At 42.0% G+C, this 18,310-nt stretch overlaps 2 protein-coding genes across 2 annotated transcripts in view; one reads left to right on the top strand and one right to left on the bottom strand.

The window, feature by feature from the left end:
• Nucleotides 1-1,324: 1,324 nt before the first annotated feature.
• On the bottom strand, nt 1,325-16,588 carry LOC140523185 (uncharacterized). The gene is made up of 3 exons (XM_072638184.1): nt 16,265-16,588; nt 15,705-16,220; nt 1,325-7,010 (listed from the first exon to the last, which is right to left on the bottom strand). Exons 1-2 carry the CDS (start codon nt 16,586-16,588, stop codon nt 15,726-15,728), a joined length of 819 nt encoding a protein of 272 aa, XP_072494285.1. The 3' UTR covers nt 1,325-7,010; nt 15,705-15,725.
• SOAT1 (sterol O-acyltransferase 1) overlaps nt 16,232-18,310 on the top strand; it is an 81,511-nt gene continuing 79,432 nt past the window's right edge. The window contains exon 1 of the mRNA XM_072648525.1: nt 16,232-16,467. The gene's annotated coding sequence lies outside the window, so the exon portion shown is untranslated. The remainder of the gene's footprint in view (nt 16,468-18,310) is intronic.

The raw sequence follows: 18,310 nt of genomic DNA, 5'->3' as shown, positions 1-18,310 counted from the left end.
GACTGGGGCCTTATTGGCCAGCATCCTGTTACAGTTAAATGACTTTACTTTTAATGAAGTCACCATGAGTGTACCTCCTCACTCCCTAACCTCACTTCATTCAATTTCTCTGATCCTGCTTCCAGGACGGTGAGTGTTCCTTGAGAAAGCCACAAATTACATAAAATTTGAGAATTGGAAGGAACTTCTGCAGCCATCTACTCCAACTCATACACAAAAGAATCACATAATTTAACATGGCTGACAAGGACCCCTGCAGCCTCTGCTTACAGACTTTTCAGGGGTAAGAACCCAATTTTACACAGTTCTAATTAATGGGGATTGTTTTTACCAACAGTGAGCCTCAACTGAGCTTTTTGCTAGTTCTACTCACTGCTCCTAGCTCTATCCTCTGGGGCCAAGCAGGTCAAAGTGTACTCCCTCATGACAGCCCTGAAGATAGTTATCATGCCTTCTCCCCACCCCTCGGCTAAACATCATGCTTCTCACAACTACCCCTGGAGGGTAGGTGCTGTTATTATCTTCATTTTGTAGATGAGAAAACCAAGGCACACAGAGCTTAAGTGACTTGCTCAGGGTATGCAACTAGTGTCTGAGGCCTCACTGAACTTGGGCATTCCTGATTCTAGGCCCAGTGCTCTATTCAGTGAGCCACCTCGCTACCCATTTCCTTCAATAGTTTCTTATATATCTTGTATTCAAAGCCCCACCAACCTGGTTACCCTCCTCTGTGCACCCTCTAAATTATCAGTGTTCTTTTGATTTATTTATTTTTTGTTTATTTAAAGTTTTCAACATTCATTTCCATAAAATTTTGAGTTCCAAATTTTCTCCCCATCTCTCCCCTCCCCCACCCCAAAACGCCGAGCATTCTGATTACCCCTTCCACCAATCTGCCCTCCCTTCTAATATCCTTCCCTTCCCTTATGCCCATCTTCTTTTTTGTACTGTAGGGTAAGATAAATTTCTATACCCCATTACCTGTATTTCTTATTTCCCAGTTGTATGCAAGAACAATATTCAACAGTTGTTCCTAAAACTTTGAGTTCCAATTTCTCTTCCTTCCTTCCTCCCCACCCATCCCCATTGGGAAGGCAAGCAATTCAATATAGGCCATATATGTGCAGTTTTGCAAATGACTTCCATAATAGTCATGTTAGTCAAGACTAACTATATTTCCTTCCTTCCTATCCTGCCCCCTATTTCTTCTATTCTCTCTTTTGACCTTGACCCTCCCCAAGAGTGTTGGCATTTAATTGCTCCCTCCTCCCAGTGCCCTCCCTTCCATCATCCCCCCAACTCTGCTTATCCCCTTCTCCCCCACTTTCCTGTATTGTAAGATAGGTTTTCATACCAAAATGAGTGTGCATTTTATTCCTTCCTTGAGTCAAATGTGATGAGAATAAGCTTCACATTTTCTCTCTCACCTCCCCACTTTTTCCCTCCATTGAAAAGTCTTTTTCTTGCCTCTTTTATGAGAGATAATTTGCCCCATTGGATTTCTCCCTTTCTCCTCCCAATGTATTCCTCTCTCACCACTTAATTTCATTTCTTTAGATATGATCCCATTCTATTCAACTCACCCTGTCTCTCTCTGTGTGTGTGTGTGTGTGTGTGTGTGTGTGTGTGTGTGTGTGTGTGTGTAATCCCACCAACTACCCAGATACTGAAAAAAGTTTCAAGGGTTATAAATATTGTCTTTCCATGTAGGAATGTAAACAGTTCAACTTTAGTAAGTCCCTTATGATTTTTCTTTCCTGTTTACCTTTTCATGCTTCTCCTGATTCTTGTGTTTGAAAGTCAAATTTTCTTTTCAGCTCTGGTCTTTTCATCAAGAATGCTTGAAAGTCCTCAATTTCATTGAAAGACTATTTTCCCCCCTGAAGTATTATACTCAGTTTTGCTGGGTAGGTGATTCTTGGTTTTAGTCCTAGTTCCTTTGATTCCTGGAATATCATATTCCATGCCTTTCGATTCCTTAATGTAGAAGCTGCTAGATCTTGTGTTATCCTGATTGTATTTCCACAATACTTGAATTGTTTCTTTCTAGCTGCTTGCAATATTTTCTCCTTGACCTGGTAACTCTGGAATTTGGCTACAACGTTCCTAGGAGTTTCTCTTTTTGGATCTCTTTCAGGAGGTGATTGGTGGATTCTTTCAATATTAATTTTGCCCCCTGGTTCTAGAATATCAGGGCAGTTTTCCTTGATAATTTCATGAAAGATGATGTCTAGGCTCTTTTTTTTTTGGTCATGGCTTTCGGGTAGTCCCATAATTTTTAAATTGTCTCTCTTGAATCTATTTTCCAGGTCAATTGTTTTTCCAATGAGATATTTCACATTATCTTCCATTTTTTCATTCTTTTGTTTTGTTTTGTGATTTCTTGTCTAATGACTAATAAAGTCATTAGCCTCCATCTGTTCCATTCTAATTTTGAAAGAACTATTTCCTTCAGTGAGCTTTTGAACCTCCTTTTCCATTTGGCTAATTCTGCCTTTAAAGCATTCTTCTCCTCATTGGCTTTTTGAACCTCTTTTGCCAATTGAGTTAGCCTATTTTTAAAGGTGTTATTTTCTTCAGCATTTTTTTGGGTCTCTTTTAGCAAGCTGTTGACTTGCTTTTCATGATTTTCTTGCATCTCTCTCATTTCTCTTCCCAGTTTTTTCTCCACCTCTCTTACTTGATTTTCAAAATCCTTTTTAAGCTCTTCCATGGCCTGAGACCATTGAATATTTATTTTGGATGTTCGGGATACAGAAGCCTTGACTTTTATGTCTTTCCCTGATGGTAAGCACTGTTCTTCCTCATCCAAAAGGATGGGAGAAGATATCTGTTCACCAAGAAAGTAACCTTCTATAGTCTTATTTTTTTTCCCTTTTTTGGCATTTTCCCAACCAGTTACTTGACTTTTGGGTCCTTTGTCAAGAGTAGGGTATATTCTGGGGATCTGTAAGATCTCAGTTCCTCCAAGGTGGCACAGTCAAGCATGTACACTGGTCTGGGAGCAACCAGAAACTTTTGTGCCCAGAATCTGTGAGTAATAGAGTTTAACCTCCACAGTCACTTGGCCTCCAGTTCCACCAAGCCAGCCCTGGGGGCTGAGATTCAGGTAAGCTGCTCAATTCCCTCAGGGACTTTCGGCAGGGGCAGGGCCACCATTTAGTATGAGATAAAGATCAGCTGCTCAGTGCCCCTGTGGGTTTTACGACCAACAATGGATTCGTGCTGCTGTGGGAGGTGCTGTTGCTCTATGCCATTGCTTGAGGCCGTAGCTATGGGAACACCCTGCTCCCTTCTTGGCCAGCTAAAAAAACCCTCTCACTGACCTTTGGCACCTGTGGGTTGAGAGATCTGCAAACCACTGCTACTACTGCTGGGGATTCCGCCCCTAAGGCCTGCTTGGGTCCTCCTCCTGGCACCATGCTGCACGGCCAAGGCTGAGCTGTGCTCCATTCCACTTCCAGTGTGACAGACTTTTCCTGTCAGCCTTTCAGGTCACCCTGGGCTGGAAATCTCCTCCACTCCATAGTTCTGTGGCTTCTGCTGCTCTAGAATTTGTTGAGAGTCTTTCTTCACAGGTATTTTATGGGCTGTGGGGGAAGAGCTAGTGTATGTGTGTCTTTCCACTCTGCCATCTTGGCTCCACCCCCAGTGTTCTTTTTAAACCATGATACCAGAATGCAACTAAGTATTTCTGATGAAGTCTGTCAAGGGCAGAATACATGGGACCAACCTTTTTTCCCTAGAAGCTGAGTTCCTTTTGAGGCAACCTAAGATCTCATTAGTTTTTTGACTGCTACATCATACTGATAATTCATATTCACCTTGCCAGCCACTGAAAACACCAAATCTCTTTCAGAACAAGTGCTATCTAACTATGCCTCCTCTATCTAATACTTGCAACACTGATTATTTTGTACCCCACTTTTACATCTCTTCTTATTAAATTTCATCTCATTAGATTCAGCCCAATACTCTCCTAGACCCTTTTGGATCCTGATTTTGTCAATCAAGTATCTTAGGTGTTGCTCCCAGCTTATTGTTATCTGCAAATTTAATGAGGATGACACCTATACCTTTATCTAAGTCACTGATAAAAATGTTAAATAGCTTTGAGGAAAGCAAAAATCCCCGAGGTGCTCCCCAGGAGACTTCCCAGCCACTGAGATATTGCATTAGCAATTAATTATTCTTTGATTCTGCAGATATACACAGTTCAGAATCCTGATTGTATTATCATTTTTGTCATCTTTATCAATCTTATGAGTGTGAAGTAGAACCTCAGAGTTGTCTTAATTTACATATTCTTTATTATTAGTGATTTTTCTTTTTTTGAAAACTGCCTGTTCACATTTTTCAACATTTTGTCTTTTGGGATTTCAAGTTTTTTGAGGGGTGTGTGTGTGTGTGTGTGTGTGTGTGGGGGGGGGGGGGGGGGTGGGCTAGGCAATAAGAGAGAGGGGATGACATGGTCAGACCTTTACTTTTATATACATTTGAATCATTTTCCTATATATCTTGACTATTAGACCTTTATCAGAGAAATTCTTTGCAACCTTTAAAAAATGTGTTTCTCTTTCGAGTTTAACTATAATAAATATGTGCAAAAACTTTTAAATATTATATGATCAAAATGTATAGATAAATGTCAATGAAAAGAATAGACAGGATGACACAGAAGGATGAGTGATAAGCCCCTGGATGATAGCTTTAGCATGAAAGTATTGGACTAAGAGAGGCAGGTGCCAAAATGGTGCCAAATAGAAGTTTGCTTAACCTCTTAAAAAATCAACTATGTCATAAATTTGTCTGGGTCTTAACCTAGCCAGAAACAGGAGCAAAAAGTGAAAGTGGCAAAGAAGCAAAATCAGACTAAGTGTAAGCAAAAACATCCTAACAATTAGCTGTAGATATCAAAAGTGGGATGGTTTGCCTTAGGAGAAAGTGGATTCTTCCTTACTGGAGATCTTCAAAGACTGAGAATATTAAGGAAGGGATTTTTCATTAATGTATGAGTTGAATACTGACTGTCCATCTCTAAATCATGCCACCAGCACTATCTGGAGTTTTCCTCCTCCCACTAGAATTTTTACTCCACAGGTAGGGCATTGGTCCTGCTTCCTAATTGTATGCTCCCAGACCCATTCTACACTTCCTGATCAGTTGTTTTCAAGTCTTCACTCAGGCTCTCTCTTCCTTCCACTGGAACTCAAGCTTTCACCAAGGGCCCTAAGCTCCAATAGGTGATCTTTCACCTTGTCTCACTATACCCAGTCTCTTATGCACTACTACTCATCCTCAGCCTCTCCTCATATCCTCACTTCTACTCACCTTTCATCCCCTTTAAGTCCTGTCTTTCCCTATTATAATGAAAACTACTTGAGAGCAAGATAGGTGTATCAAGGACCCCAAGGGTGAAGGAATACAAACCAAGGCAGATCTCTGGAATTTGAGAATCATTTCACACAGGTTCCCAAAGTGGGAGGGGCAGTAGTAGCCTCAGGGGCAATTGAGCAGCACTGAATAAAAATAAGGGGAGGTAGAAGCATAAGGAAAGAAGAAGAAAATTCTGAAAAACCATTCATACATGTTTCATCTGTTGTGTAACCAAGTTAAAGTCATAGTGATTACACAGTTTTCCAAATAAACACACAAAATGCAAGTTATAACTGATCAGTGGTCAAGTCTACAGACAGGTCTTAACAAGCAAGTGTTGGCAGGCAAGAATGTCACACATTGTTAGGAAGTCCAGCATGTGTCAGCAGGATGTGTGAGTGTAATGACTTGTTTACAATACAATACTATATGGTTACATGGTGCCAATATTGGATTATCAAAATTTCAATGCAAACTCCACCCCCAATTTACAATAAATTATTAGATTATTGAATTTAAGATGCATTATTTTAAAAAATTATGTATTTTTGTAATAACACTAATTTCAAAAAAAAGTTAAAGGATTAAAGAAAATAGATTTCCAGGGGGGGCACTGAGTAATTTTTTTTTTTAAAGGGGGCAGTAGGCCAAATAAGTTGGAGAACCTGTGGTCTAATAACTATCCTGAAGAAACTCTTTTATTTATTTGTTTGTTTTTTGATTTGGCATTTGAGAAGCCATCCAGAATTTTGGTACATGAATTTTGCTGTGATTCTTTGATGCAAGTCATTGGGAAAGGCATTTGAATAGATAAGGCTAAATTTTCCCCAGGACCCCAGTGACATTTCTAGAGTTGGAGATGTGGACAGTTGTGTCAGTTGTACCCCATTTAATTATCTGTGGACAAGTAGAGATGCTTTTTCTGTTTGAAAAGTTTCTATCCTTGTTCCTAAACTATAACTCTGTCTCTCTCCCTCTGTGTGTCTCATTCTGTTTTTCTTTTTGTCTGTCTCTCTCTCTCTGTCTTTCTGTCTCTCTGTCTCCATCTCTGTCTCTGTCTCTGTCTCTCCCTCTCCTTATCTGTGTTTCTCTGGAACTTTTAGGAAGTACTTCTAGCAGAGTACAGAGTACATGATGAAACCACAGGTACTGGCTTAGAGGTATCTTTTTGCTCTGTATCTTTTCCCCATCACTGGCAAGCATAGCCAGACCCTAACAGTAGTATACCCATAGCATTCCTGCAGTGCACAGAAGGCCGGGGGCCATCTACCTCCCCAGCAACCTCCTACATGAATCTGCCTTGTAGAGGTAGAGGCTAACCTCTGCAATAGCAGTACAGTTATGCCCAGGCCTAAAACAACACTCTATCTATCCTCTCACAGGTCAGAAGGGATCAGGCCCTAGGAGTGGTCATTGTCCTGCACAGAACAGGAGGCAGCAGGCAGAGATGCAGGCCCCAGTGGTTAAAGACAATAACGGATCACCCAGTGACAGAACAGTGCGCACTAGTATATGCAATAATAAGCAGATCACTATAACCCATCACTTACCATAAAGTAAAACTGATTGGCCCCTTCACATTGCTGCCAATATAATGCCCAGAGATTGTTTGATAACATCTTCCTGGGGAGGGCCTGGAGGTTAAAGGGGTGACATTGTTAGGAGGAGGTTAGATTTCTGGTAACAAAAAAGAACTGAAAGTGTCTAATTAGACTCGTATAAGAAGGAGACAGCCTCTCAGGAGTAAAGATTTTGTAATCCCTCCTACTGCCATAGGGCTCCCAAGGAGGAAGAGCTTGTGGACCAGGGAACATTAAGTGGGTGGTGGCATAGGGCAGTTCTCCCACCAAGAAGATCCAGGCTACAACAAAGATGGTGGCACCTCCTTCATAGTCCCTGATCTTGGTGTTGATTCTGCTAATGGCCATCTTTTTACATGGAGAGATCTACAGTGAACCATAAAGATTTGGCATGATCAAAGAATGGGATCATTTAGACCTTAGGACCTGAGACTTGAATTCCCATACTCATTTTCTTCTGGGACTTTCCTAGACTCAGTCACTCCTTCAGGATGCTGTTCTACTCTTTGATTTGGTATTGGGTTTTTTTTTCTTTTTTGCTCTTTTTCTATTTTAGTTTTTCACTCCCTCTTAAAGTATTACCTAAAACAGGCTTATATTTCATGCACATGTTATTAAACACTGACTTACTCTTCCCAGTTTTGTTTTTATGACCACCTACATTATAAACTCTTCAAGGTCAAGAAGTACCTTCATCTTCTTTATTTATCTCTACATTGTTTGGCTGAGTATAGTAGACACATTAGGCCATGCTATGTTGAAATTTCATACTAAAAAATTGACCATTAACCATGTGTTAACCATAACCATTGACCATGTGTTAACACATAACAATTCAGAACAAGCATAGTCTACTTTTGGATTTGGATGTATTTGTCTGAATCCTGATCTTGCTACTCTAGACCCTATGTTATCTTAGAGAAGTCATTCAAATTGTACAGGCTTTAATTTTCTGCAAGGGATTGTATTAAATAAATGATCTTTAAGGTTTCATTCTGAGAGGTTTCATCTGAATCTATGACTCAGGAGGTGGTGACCTTGCACAACCCTCCCTCACTCAAAACCAAGTCAAGTGCAAGTCATGTCATCATTTCTCTGATGTAATGGTCTTCTTTGAAAACAAAGGATGAACATGACAACTAAGGTGGGGGGTAAAGATGGCAAGGAAATAAGCATTTACATGGGGCCTGCTCTGTAATAGGTATTGTGCTAAGCCCTTTACTAATATTGTCTCATTTGATCCCAAGGAAATAAATCTGAGAAAGGTAAGAAATCAATGACCAGAAAGAAACTCCATAACCTACATTCTTTTTCTGAAGTTAAGTCTATTCTCAATGAAAAAAACCTCTTTCTCTTGTAAGCTGTTTTTTCTACAAAATCACTGATTTGATCACTTCTGAGGTGCAGGGAAAATAGTTATCTGGGTAGAAAAATACCTAGTGATGGACAAGGAAAAAGTCCTCCCATCCTTACCTGCCATGCCCTTTAATGTACCTGGGGAATGTAGGAGCTGAAAAACTATATGTACTCTCCTGTCATGACTGTGGGAAGGACAGGTAATACCTACCCAACCACATCCCATATATACGAATAAAAGACTTATCCACTACCCTCTTCGGGTTTGCGCAAATCTGTCTTTTGACCTGAAAGTCAGAGAACCTGCTTTTCTGTTTCATACCAACATTGCATCAGTTTAAAATTAAGCCAAGGATGAATGGTGTTTTCAGATGACAGTTGGTTGATGAATGAATTGTTGCTTAATATTGTTGTTTTTTTTACATTTTTATTGGGCACCCACAATATGTTAAGTAATTTCAGTTCAATTTCTAATGTTTGGCTGATCATTCAGTTTCTCCTTGAAAACATTTAGTGAAGGGGAACCCACCACCTCGGTGACAGTCAATTTCACTTTGAAGAAGTGCTAATTATTCAAAAGTTTTCTATTATCTTTAGGTGAAATCCATTTCTTTCTTTGTAACTATAACATACTATTATTTCTAGTTCTCCCTGTTGGGGCTAAGAAAACTAAGTCTAATCTATCTCTCTCTCTCTCTCCTCTCTTTTAAAAAATTCTAAACTTAACACCAATTAGTATTTCTATACACATTATAGAAGAAAAGGAAAGCATTCTACATGAAACTATGATTGCTATGCAGAACCTGCCTTTTTTTGGTAACCATATAATAAATTCAACTCTTATGTTTGGAAGCTATGTTGCTTGTCTGTAGCTCCTTTCATAGGTCTTCTATTACCCTTAGCCTTGCCTTCTACTTCCCAAATTAAATAAAAGCACAATAATATTAAATTAATTTATATATCATGATTTGTTATTTCCTGATTGGCACCCTCTTGGTTAGTTCTTTGTCACCACAAAAAAAGGCTGCTATAAGTACTTTTATAGATAAGTAAGACTTTTTGTAAAAAGTCTTTTTCTTCTTTCTTTGAGATCTTTGAGGTATAAGCCTAGTAGTGGTATTACAGAGTTAAAGACTATGTCCTGTTTAATTACTTTTGGGGGCAAAATTCTAAATTACTAACCAGAATGGTTAATCTTATCACACTTCCACATGACAGTATTTAAATAAGTGAAAATAACTATCATATGCCATCCTTCCTAAGTCTCTAGGCAGCTAGGTAGTACAGTGGACAGAGCACTAGATCAAGTGCTACACCTGCAGTCAGGAAGACCTGAGTTCAAATCACTTAATTGATCACTCAAAATTGATCTGTGCTCTCAATGAGCTTATATACTATTTAGAGAAGACAATGTACTATCTGTGTGTGTATATCTATATTTATATATCTATATATAGATACATATATATGTATACAGAGACAGAGAGACAGACACAGGGAGAGAGAGAGACAGAGAGTAAAGACAAAATAATTATGGGTGGGGAGGTACTTGCATCTGAGGGTTGAGGAAAGGTCTCATGTAGGAGGTGTCATTTGAATTGAGCTTCATTTGAAGGAAACTGAGGTTCTAAGAACCCAAATCAAGGAAACAGTACATTCCACAGGACAGCATTCTAGGCATTTGGGACAGAGCCCTAGATATAACAAAGAGCATTGTATGTGAGAGAAAGAGAGTCATCTTGGTTTGATTTTAGAGTAGGTCAAAAGGAATGATAATGTAATAACTTGGAATGGTGTAGATTTGAGTCAAATTTAGAAGGTATTTAAATGCCAAGCAAAATAGCCTATAGTCAATACTCTCTAAACTTGCCTGTTAAGAATATTACTCTGGCAGCTGTAGGGAGGATGGATTGAAAAGTGGGGAAATTTGGGGCAGGGATATGAATTAGGAGATTAAGTTAAATTGGATGAAGCATTTGTTATGGGCCATGTACTGTGCTAAGCCAGTTGCCATAGTGGGCAGTGTTGGACCTGAATTCAGGAAGATCTGAATTCAATTTCAGCCTTAGATTCTACTAGGTGTGCGATCCTGTTCAAGTCAGTTAACCTCTGCTTGCCTTAATCCATTGGAGAAGAAAATGATGCAAATCACTCTAGTACCTTTGCCAAGAAAATTGTAGTGTCTTGTTATGGTCCACCAGTCACTGAAAATTTGGTCACAATTGAATTACTAAAGAAGAATTATGCTAAAGACAAAAAAAAAAAAGAAAAAGGATAGTCCCTGACCTCAAGGGACTTACTCTAACAGTTTTCCTGATGGAAGAGGGTAACAGAACAGGAGAGAACAGAAAAGGGACGTGGGGAAGGAGCATTAAAGTAGTCAGGAGAAATAGAGGTTATTGTAGTAATCTGGGTAAAGGTGATGGGAGCCTGAACTAGGGGAGTGGCTGTGTCAGTTGAGAGAAAGGGCCTGAGGTGAGATTGTGCAAGAAGAATCAAGAAGACTTCACACTCTTCACAAACTGGCTCCCTCCTGCTTTTCCAGTCTTCTTACACATTGTTGTTGGTGGTGTTTAGTTGTTTTAGTCATGTCCGACTCTTTGTGACCCCATTGGGGTTTTCTTGGCAAAGACACTGGAGCAGTTTGCCATTTCCTTCTTCAGTTCCTTTTACAGATGAGGAAACTGAAGCAAATAGGGTGAAATGACTTGCCCAGGGTCACACAGCTACTAAGTACTTGAAGTTAGATTTGAACTCAGGTCTTGCTGACTCCAGGACTAGTACTCTATCCACTGTCACATTTATCCCCTTCAAAATCTCTTCAGTTCAGCCATACTAACTACTTTTTGTTCCATATACTTGACATCCATCTGCTGCCTCTGAGTCTATGCCCTGGCTGCTGTCCTTGACCAGAATGTCCTTCTTTTCCCTTTAGTCTATTTAGAATTTCTAGCTTCATTTCTTGGCTAAAATGTCACCCTCTACAGGGGGCCTTTCCTGGTCCTCCCAGATGCCAGTGTCTTCCCCTCTAAAGGTCGCCTTCTGATTACCCTGTAAGACTCTTGTATGTACCTATTTAAATACATATTTTATCTTTTACTGGAATATAAGCTCCTTCAAGTCAGGGGCTACTTTAGCTTTTTTTTTATTTTTTAAATTTTCTAGAGTTTTGCAGTTTGATTTATAGGAAGCATTTAATAAATGCTTGTTGATTGACTTCAGAGGTATACTAAAATCACCTCAAATCTGTGCTTTCTTTACATTCCATTTAGAGAAAACAACACATATTCAAGTATATATGTAGCAAATGGTTCACAGTATGAATATTTATACCTTGGAAATCCCCAAATGCCACAAATTAAGATTTGATTTATTGATTGTTAATTGTCTAGACTTAAGTGACAGAGAAAAGTGTTAATGCACGTTAAACTTAAAAGTGTGCCTAACAAAGGGGAAGAGTCAGTTGTTAAATATTTACTGCACACTGCTGATTGAATTAGCAATAGACTATCTATGTAAAATAAGAGAAAATGAGAAATTGAGGTTGCAAACCCAGTATAAAATTAATTAGAGAATTAAAGATCTTCTCCACCCATTAATGGGCCTGCCCGTTAAGAGAAGTTTGATTAGGGAAGATATTTTGTAGAAAGGCCTATACTTTTTGTTAATTTCTAATGAGGCACTGATTCTCAAGGGTCATGATGCCCTCCGGCTCTGGAAATATATACTCTGAGGTGAGGTTTTACTTTGGGGGTTACTCATTGAAAGTGTTTGTTTGGCCAGAGGAGACTCTGGGTAGCCACTAAGGAGCCCTGGGCTTTGAAAACCCAGATGTTGGTGCTTCTCTCTCTGGTAACTATGAACATATGATCAGACAGTTGGATCTGTCTGTTAATCTGTGATGAATGGTCAGAGAGTTGGAAGCCTTGTCTGTTGATCTTTCTGTTTGTGATTTCTGTTTGTTTGTATTTTCCCTGAAGTTCAGGGTGCTTACTTTTTCCCCTGAACTAAATGAATGATATATGTGCTTGATTGAAGTAGATTGTTGACCCCTCAAAAGCTGCTTTCCTTTCAGAAAAGCAGATTTAAGAAACTGTACAGCAGCCCCTCCTATGTGTGCTGGGGTCCTTGCTGTTACACCCAGGAGACCAGAAAGACAGAGGTTCCTTTGACAAATAGGAAAGTTCAGAAGAGTATTGGGTAGGAGGAATGATAATCAACATGAAAGTGAACTAGCATTTATTATGTGTTTACCACGTGCCAGGCACTATGTGAAGTACTAAGGATTCAAAAGAAGGTAAAGATAGTCCCTGTCTTCGAGGGAGCTGCGGTCTTACTGTGGCAAAAGCATGCAAACAACTGTTCACAAACAAGATATATACAGGATAAATTGGAGGTAACCTCACAGAGAAGGCATGACAGCCCCTTGTATTCCTTCCTACTCATCATCCAAGAAGGAGCAGGAAAGGCTTCCTGTAGAAAGTTGGGATTTTAGCTGAAACCTGAAGGAAGGTAGGAGGCAGAGGTGAGGAAGGGAGAGAATTCCAAACAGGTGGGAAGTCAGTGAAAACGTAGAGTCAGGTTATGCTGTCAATTGTGGGAAGAACAGCAGTCTGGCCTTTGTCGCTGGATTCTACAGTAGGTGGAGTGGAGTAAAGGGCAAGGATGGAGGGGACCAGTTAGGAAATGCTTTAAAGTCAAACAGGAAGTTCTCTTTTGGATCATCAAGAAAACCAATAATCAAATAAACATTTAAAGAAGGAATAAGCTAATATATAAAAACCTTTCACATATTATACAAACATTTTAACGAAGTAGGTTCAAATTTAAAAATTGTTTGTTCTGTGTCTCCAGACTGAGTCTGTCAAAAACTACCAGTGGATATGATTTAGACCTAACTAAGAGTTTTGGTTCCATAAGATTATCTAAGGGGAACAGAAAGAATGAAAGTGGAATTGGGGGTTGAGGGAACGGTGCAGCAAAGGCAGGGGAGGGAATTTTGCCTGAAAGGAGAGAGAAAATGCTTATCCTCTTTTGATGGAGAAGGGCAAACAGGATAGTCAGGGATCAATCTTAGTGATAGGAGAACACCAACTTGATGGCTAATATTTATATTTGTAGTAGCTAGCATTTATATAGCACCTTACAAATCTATAATTTTAATCCTTACAATAACCCTGGGAGGTAGGTGCTATTATTATCGCCATCTCACAGACAAGAAAACTGAAGTCCAAGTGACTTGCCCAGGTTTACATGCCTCTTAAGTGCCTGGGGTAAAATTTGAACTCCAGTCTTCTTGATTCCAGGTCCAGTGGTTTATTCATTGTGCCACCAAGCTGGTGGGGAAGAAACTACTGGAAAATCTTAAGAGTTTGTTTATGGGTAGAAAAGGGACAGAGGTGCTTCAGTGTCAAGGGCAAGGTAATGCATTTGAAGGAAAACTATGCATATGGGGCTTTCAGTCAATATTTTTGACCTAAGAAAGGAATCATGTGGAGTTATCAAGACTGTTCTCTGAAGATATTTACCCTAAAGTCCTACAGAAATCCTGGGCATCATCAGGAATGGTATCTGGAAAATTATGTGGATATTTGGTTGCTGTGTAAAGAAAGACACATAAGACACTGTAGGAAGTCTAGAGGAGTACTGGCAGTCGGGTCAGCTGTAGGGAGTGGGTGTAATAGTGGGCTAAGTGAATGAAAAAGCTAATGTAGGCTAAACATCATCTAAAATGATGAAACCTCTTCAATTTGGAAAGAAGGCTAAGAAGGAATATGATTGGAGGCCATAAAATCCCAAAGGGCATATAAAGGAATGCAGAATTGTTTATTAAACCTAGATCATAAGGATTGGAAGGTAGGGGAGGAGCACTCCTTGAAATGTAACAGAAGTGATTTTAGAACAAATAGAAGGAAATGTGACTTTATTTATCAGGTAGTAAATTTATGGAACTCATTGTTTCATAATGTTACACAGACTTAAAATATCAATAGGTTAAAAATGTTCGGATAACCAATAATCATTTATTGAGTACCAACTATGGACATTAAATCTATCCTGTGCTACTAAGGAATATGTATACCTTACTTGGGTAGCTAGGTATAGCAGTGGATAAAGCACATGCCGTAGAATCAGGAAGACCATAGTTCAAATCCAGCCTCAGACACTTACTACCTGTATCATCCTGGGCAAATCACAGTTTCCTCATCTGTAAGATGAGGTGGAGAAGGAAATTGCAAATGACTGCAGTATCCTTGTCAAGAAAACCCCAAATGGGGTCACAAAGAGTGGGATATGACTGAACAACCTGTTAAGGTTGCTATAATAAGGAGCAACCAGCTTCTCCCACAAAATGTTATTCAGTTCCTTTGCAGGAAAAATTATGCCATATTAGTTGGCCCGGTATGGTAATTCCTGTAGGACAGTTAACCTCTAACATTGAGTCACTTGGCAAAATTAAGTTGAATTTAGAGATGTCTCCTTGTGCCTAAGTCCTTGGGAGTATACTTATGTCTACGATGGTACCCATCACATATCTTACTGCACATATGTGTTTATGGCTAAATAGGGGAAAGTAATGGCAACCTGACATGAGCCTCCAGAACACCAAGCTTGACTGGAATGTTACAGATTGCTGCCTCCCTCATATAGAGCAGAGTGTTAACCTGTAGAGAAACAAGTTATGACAAAGCATACTAGTTGCCTGAATCACTGAGACTAGAGGCAAAAAAAAAAAAAAAAAAAATCAGGCTCACTTTCTACTATCTCTGAATTCCACCCACACTTCTCTTGGCACTGTCATCCTTATAAATGGATTTGACCATTCATTTTATTCATCCATTCAGCAAACATTTACTGGAAACTTGACTGTGTACAAGAACTATAATGAAATATAAAAATGAATAAGTCACAGCTCCTTAACGAGCCTATAAATCCATACTAGTTGCACGCTAGTCTTTTTTGGGGGGGTTACATGGGTTGTATCTGTAACCAACGGTGACTAGTACAGGACTTTTCTGTTATCTAAGCAAATCAGATTCCCGTGTTAGGAAAAGGCACTCTACCTACATCTTTGTCTACACGTTTAGTTTGTGTGATCTTCCCAAGGAAATGACTTCTCCATTCTGAACCTGTTTCCTCTGCTGTAAAATGTGGATAATGATTCTTACGTTACTGTCTTCCATCTGGCGATAAGGAGGGTGGTCCATTCTTAAACCATAGCCCCTTCTGGGGGATCCTATCTGGGGGATATCAGATCTGAAATTCTGGAGTTTCCAACTTGTGTGGAAGGGGCGGTGCAGCGATCGGGGTCAGAGCCCGTCTCTGGGGTCACTTAACCTCTACCTCCCTCAGTTTCGGCATCGGTAAAGTGGAGATAACACTAGCTCCTACCTCCCTGGCTGGCTGTGAGGATCACACGAAATATCTGGATTCCATGGGGATGCAGAGGCTGGCCAGAGGGGGGCATCCAGCGTGCTGGGCAGACCCCGTGGGGGGGAGTCCCGCGGGAGGAGCAGGCACGCGTGGCTCCGGGCCGTCCGGAGAGCTGGCGGGAGGGAGGTTACCGCCGCGGGGCTGAGTCACCCCCTCGGTACGCGGCCCTGCAGCGAATGCTTCGGAGGATGGGGCTTGGCGGCCCGGCTGGGCAGCGCCGCTCTGAACGGCTCTCGGCATGGACCGTCCAACGCCGCCAGGGACCTGAACACGGGTCCGCCTTGCGCTCCCAGGGCCGGGACCGTGGGGCGGAGCCCACTTAGACCCCACTTCCTTTGCCCCCCAAGCGCCGACAGCCCCTGCGCTCACGTGTCCTCGGTAACCCGGCGCAACCACAAGCCGGGGAAAGCCCCGGCATCCGGGGGAAACCGAGGGCTCCGATTGGCTGAGGAGGGGAGGGCGGGACCTAGCGGCCTCGGGGGTTCACCAATGGGCAGGGCGATACGGGCTGGCGTCACGCGCGTGACGTCAGAGAGGGACTGCAGCCGGCGTGGGGGGGCGGGGGCGGGAAGGAGCAGGAGTAGTCCGGGAGCTTTATCAGCTTGGCCCCCGGGCCGGCAGCGCCAGAGTGCACTGGGCTTCGGCGAGCCTCTGGGGCACCCACCGGCTGAGGAAGGAGCCACGCTCGCTCGCCGTGTCCGGCAAAGCCTCCGCCGCCCAGGTGAGGGTCTCCCTTCCCTCCCCTTTGCCTCCTGGGCAGCCGGCGGCTGTCCGAGCTCTGTCCGTTGCGCTGGTCCGCGGGATGGCGGCGGGGGAGGGGGCGCCAAGGCCACGGTCCCCATCTCCGCCTCCAGTCCTAGGGGATCGGGGCCCGGCCCCGACGAGCGGCGACCCTCAGCTGGAGCAGGCGGGACCGACGCGCAGGGATTTAAATTCCGGCCACGTGCCGGGACCCCCCGCGGGTCGCTCCCACCGCCCTAGGGAAAGTTGTGCCGGAGCCACGGCCAAGCCCGAGCCCTCCCCAGGTTTGCAGAAGCCCGTGGCCCCCCACGTGCTACGCCGCGACGTGAGTGAGGGTCGGGAGTCCGGAGGCCTGTCGGTGCGCGCGGGGCTGGGCTCCCGTGGCTTTCCGAGGAGACCCGAGCCCCCTTTGGTTTCTTCGCCGACTTGTAATCTCGGTGCTAGCCGACCGGCTTTTAGAGAGTGCTTTAAAGTTACGCGTGGCTTAAGCCTGGACTGTTGGGCAAAGGGAATTTTTGGGGTACAGAGAAGGGCCACAGAAGTCCCCCAAAACTTGCCAAGGAGCTGTCTAGTCGGGGAAATGCATTGGTAAGCTGTGTAACTAAGGGACAGGCGGCGTAAATCGGAGATAATCAGTAGAGGAAGCCCGAAGGTGCTGGGGAAAAGCTTGGGTAAAAAAGCTGAGTCTGGGAGGCATTCAGGGAAGCCAGGAGGGATCCGTCTGTGAAAAACGTCCAACTTAGGGGGGGCTAGGAACGCTCATATTAAGTAAATATAGGCCTGGCATAGTTGGCAGGAGTTAACATTTAACAACCTTCTCCCTGTATGCTACAGTCGCACCTGTTTTTCTTTTCCATTTATGTTCTTGGAGACACTAGTTGAAGCACAGTTAGGGGGTGTCTGTGAATGACTTGGCCATAATGACCCGGGATCAGGATATATTGATGGGGGGTTGGTGCTAATGTAAGTAAATGAAGACTGAAGGGCTTTAGAAGGATAAATACAGTTAATAATGGGTGCTCCTGTCCCAGCTTCTCAGCTTGTAAAAAGAATAAGTGTACATTGTTTCTAAAAAGAGGAAATATCTATGGTTGCCTTACTTGGAAGTATGTCAAAGGTGAGGTCTTTGTTTGCTGTGGAAGGTGTGTTTGCCCTAACGAGATGGGAATACCAACTTATTGTCAATACTTGAATTATACTCATTAACTCTTTCAGCATTTCATAAGGAAGTCCTAGAACTCTGCAAGAGCAAATAACCGGAGGTATTTCAAACTAAATTTGAAAAAGATCAGTCAAGTGGCAGGCTTGATATACTTGATACAGTTACACTAGACTCTGGATATCCAAGTACAAAGAGAACAGGTGGAGTGTGTGGTAAGAGAGGGAAGGCTGGTTTGGCAAAATTGCAGTGTGAGAGGGGGAGTCATGTCCAGTGAGGACGGTAAATTGAGTTGGGGCATGACATGCTCCAGAGGAGAGTATCCATCCAGAAGATGAGGGTGGTGGGTAATAGCATCACGAAACAGAGAAGGATTAGGACTCAGAAGAAAAAACAAAATATCGGATTTGGATAATTAAGAGACAGTTGGTAGCATTGGAGAGAGCTGTTTCAATTGAGTGGTGAAGTGGGAAGCCAGATTTTTGAGAAGTCAGAGAAAAGGAAGTGGAGGCAGGATGTGTAGGCAACTTTTTCAGAGTTTGACTGGAAAAGGGAGGAAACATTTAGGATGATAGTTTGAGCAGTTAGTTGTATCTAGTGAAGGGTTTTATTGTTTGTGTTTTGTTTTGTTTTTAAAGGATGGGAGACCTATGAATATTTGAAG

The sequence above is a fragment of the Notamacropus eugenii genome, chromosome 2, assembly GCF_028372415.1.
Source record: "Notamacropus eugenii isolate mMacEug1 chromosome 2, mMacEug1.pri_v2, whole genome shotgun sequence".
In the NCBI taxonomy this organism is placed as follows: Eukaryota; Metazoa; Chordata; class Mammalia; order Diprotodontia; family Macropodidae; genus Notamacropus; species Notamacropus eugenii.
Note: the sequence above shows the minus strand (reverse complement) of the source record. Positions and strands in the feature narration are given on the sequence as shown.

Coding starts and splice junctions, on each gene's coding strand:
- LOC140523185 (XM_072638184.1), bottom strand. CDS start 16,588: ATGGGGACCGTGGCCTTGGCGCCCCCTCCCCCGCCGCCATCCCGCGGA. Junction 16,221..16,264: donor CCCTCTCTGACGTCACGCGC/GTGACGCCAGCC, acceptor TGAACCCCCGAG/GCCGCTAGGTCCCGCCCTCC.